Source organism: Haliaeetus leucocephalus, unplaced genomic scaffold, assembly GCF_000737465.1.
Source record: "Haliaeetus leucocephalus isolate CR32 unplaced genomic scaffold, Haliaeetus_leucocephalus-4.0 Scaffold13, whole genome shotgun sequence".
Taxonomy (NCBI): Eukaryota; Metazoa; Chordata; class Aves; order Accipitriformes; family Accipitridae; genus Haliaeetus; species Haliaeetus leucocephalus.
The window spans coordinates 3,741,852-3,742,978 of record NW_010972449.1 but is presented as its reverse complement, the minus strand read 5'-3'; the positions used below and the strand labels follow the sequence as shown (position 1 = coordinate 3,742,978).

The window sequence follows — 1,127 nt, the reverse complement described above, 5'->3', positions numbered from 1 at the left end:
GGCTTGCACCCGGGGTTTGCAAGGTGGCTGAACACCCCCACTGCCTTCATTTCGGTGACAAACTCAGGATCATCTGTTCTCTTTATAAGATGATATCTTTCTGTAAATTAACCCTAGAATCTAACAGTTTTCCTGGGTTATTTCTTCTGCTGCTTTCCTGGATTTGAAGGGAGCATCTGTATTACTGCTTACCACTGCAAGCAGCCACCCCCCGCCAGCCTGCCGTGCCCTGTCCCCTCTCTGGTTGGGTCTCTGTCTTCACAAGCTCTCTCCTAGAAATCTTTTTTCCAGCCTTATTGCTGGCTGGTTTATACACACTGCTCCTCGTGTCAGTATTGTCATTAGCAGAAGTGAAGGCCAAGCAATGACCCCATCAAAAAAATGAGCAATTCCATCAGTTTTCATTAGGATTGCCTAGAACTGTAGAAAACCAAAATGTCACATTATACAGGGCCAATTTTCACAACAGTGCTGTGTCTTAAATGAGATGACCTTTTAATCTAGCGGGCTCATAACCTTTGCTGTAAATGAGCACGTGTAACCTTCAGTGGACAGTAGTTCAGCTTCTGAGAAACCTCTGGTCTGTAGATCAGACTGTCCCTGCGAGCCAGCCTGCTGGGGTCACTTTTATCAACTTCGGAGCTCAAAGTCCTGATTGCAGAGGCTAGTTTGGTAATTATATATACTGGATAAAACAATAAACCTCTCTGCTTGCCTTTTAATTTCTTGTAGTGCTGGTTGGTCCGAGAGATCACTGCTCTTCCATTCTTAACCCTCCCTGCACAGACAGGCGCGGAAGCGTCCGTCGCGGTGACCAGAAATGACTTCCCACCGGCAGTAAGGACCATCGCAAAGCTCGTCTCACCCTTCCGTTCAGTGAGATGACATATTTTGCCCTCACAGTCTCCTACATATATCCCACCAACGCACACTGTAAAAAGCCAAAGGCCCGAAAGCCAGCTCCTGCAAATCGGGGTAAAACAGAGGAAAGCCAAAGGCCAAAGCCCCCCCCGGGGCCGGTGCGAGGCGAGCGGCGGGTGGAAGGTCGAGATGCTCGCCGCGTTCCTGCCGGCGGTCCCGGGAGCCGCGGGGATGGCGCAAGGCCCCCGCTGCCGGTTCCCGTTCCC

At 50.6% G+C, this 1,127-nt stretch overlaps 1 protein-coding gene across 1 annotated transcript in view; it reads left to right on the top strand.

The window, feature by feature from the left end:
• The first annotated feature begins 1,050 nt into the window (after positions 1-1,050).
• DDT (D-dopachrome tautomerase) overlaps positions 1,051-1,127 on the top strand; it is a 2,985-nt gene continuing 2,908 nt past the window's right edge. The window contains exon 1 of the mRNA XM_010575819.1: positions 1,051-1,102. Within this exon, the coding sequence (XP_010574121.1) occupies positions 1,051-1,102 (52 nt within the window). The remainder of the gene's footprint in view (positions 1,103-1,127) is intronic.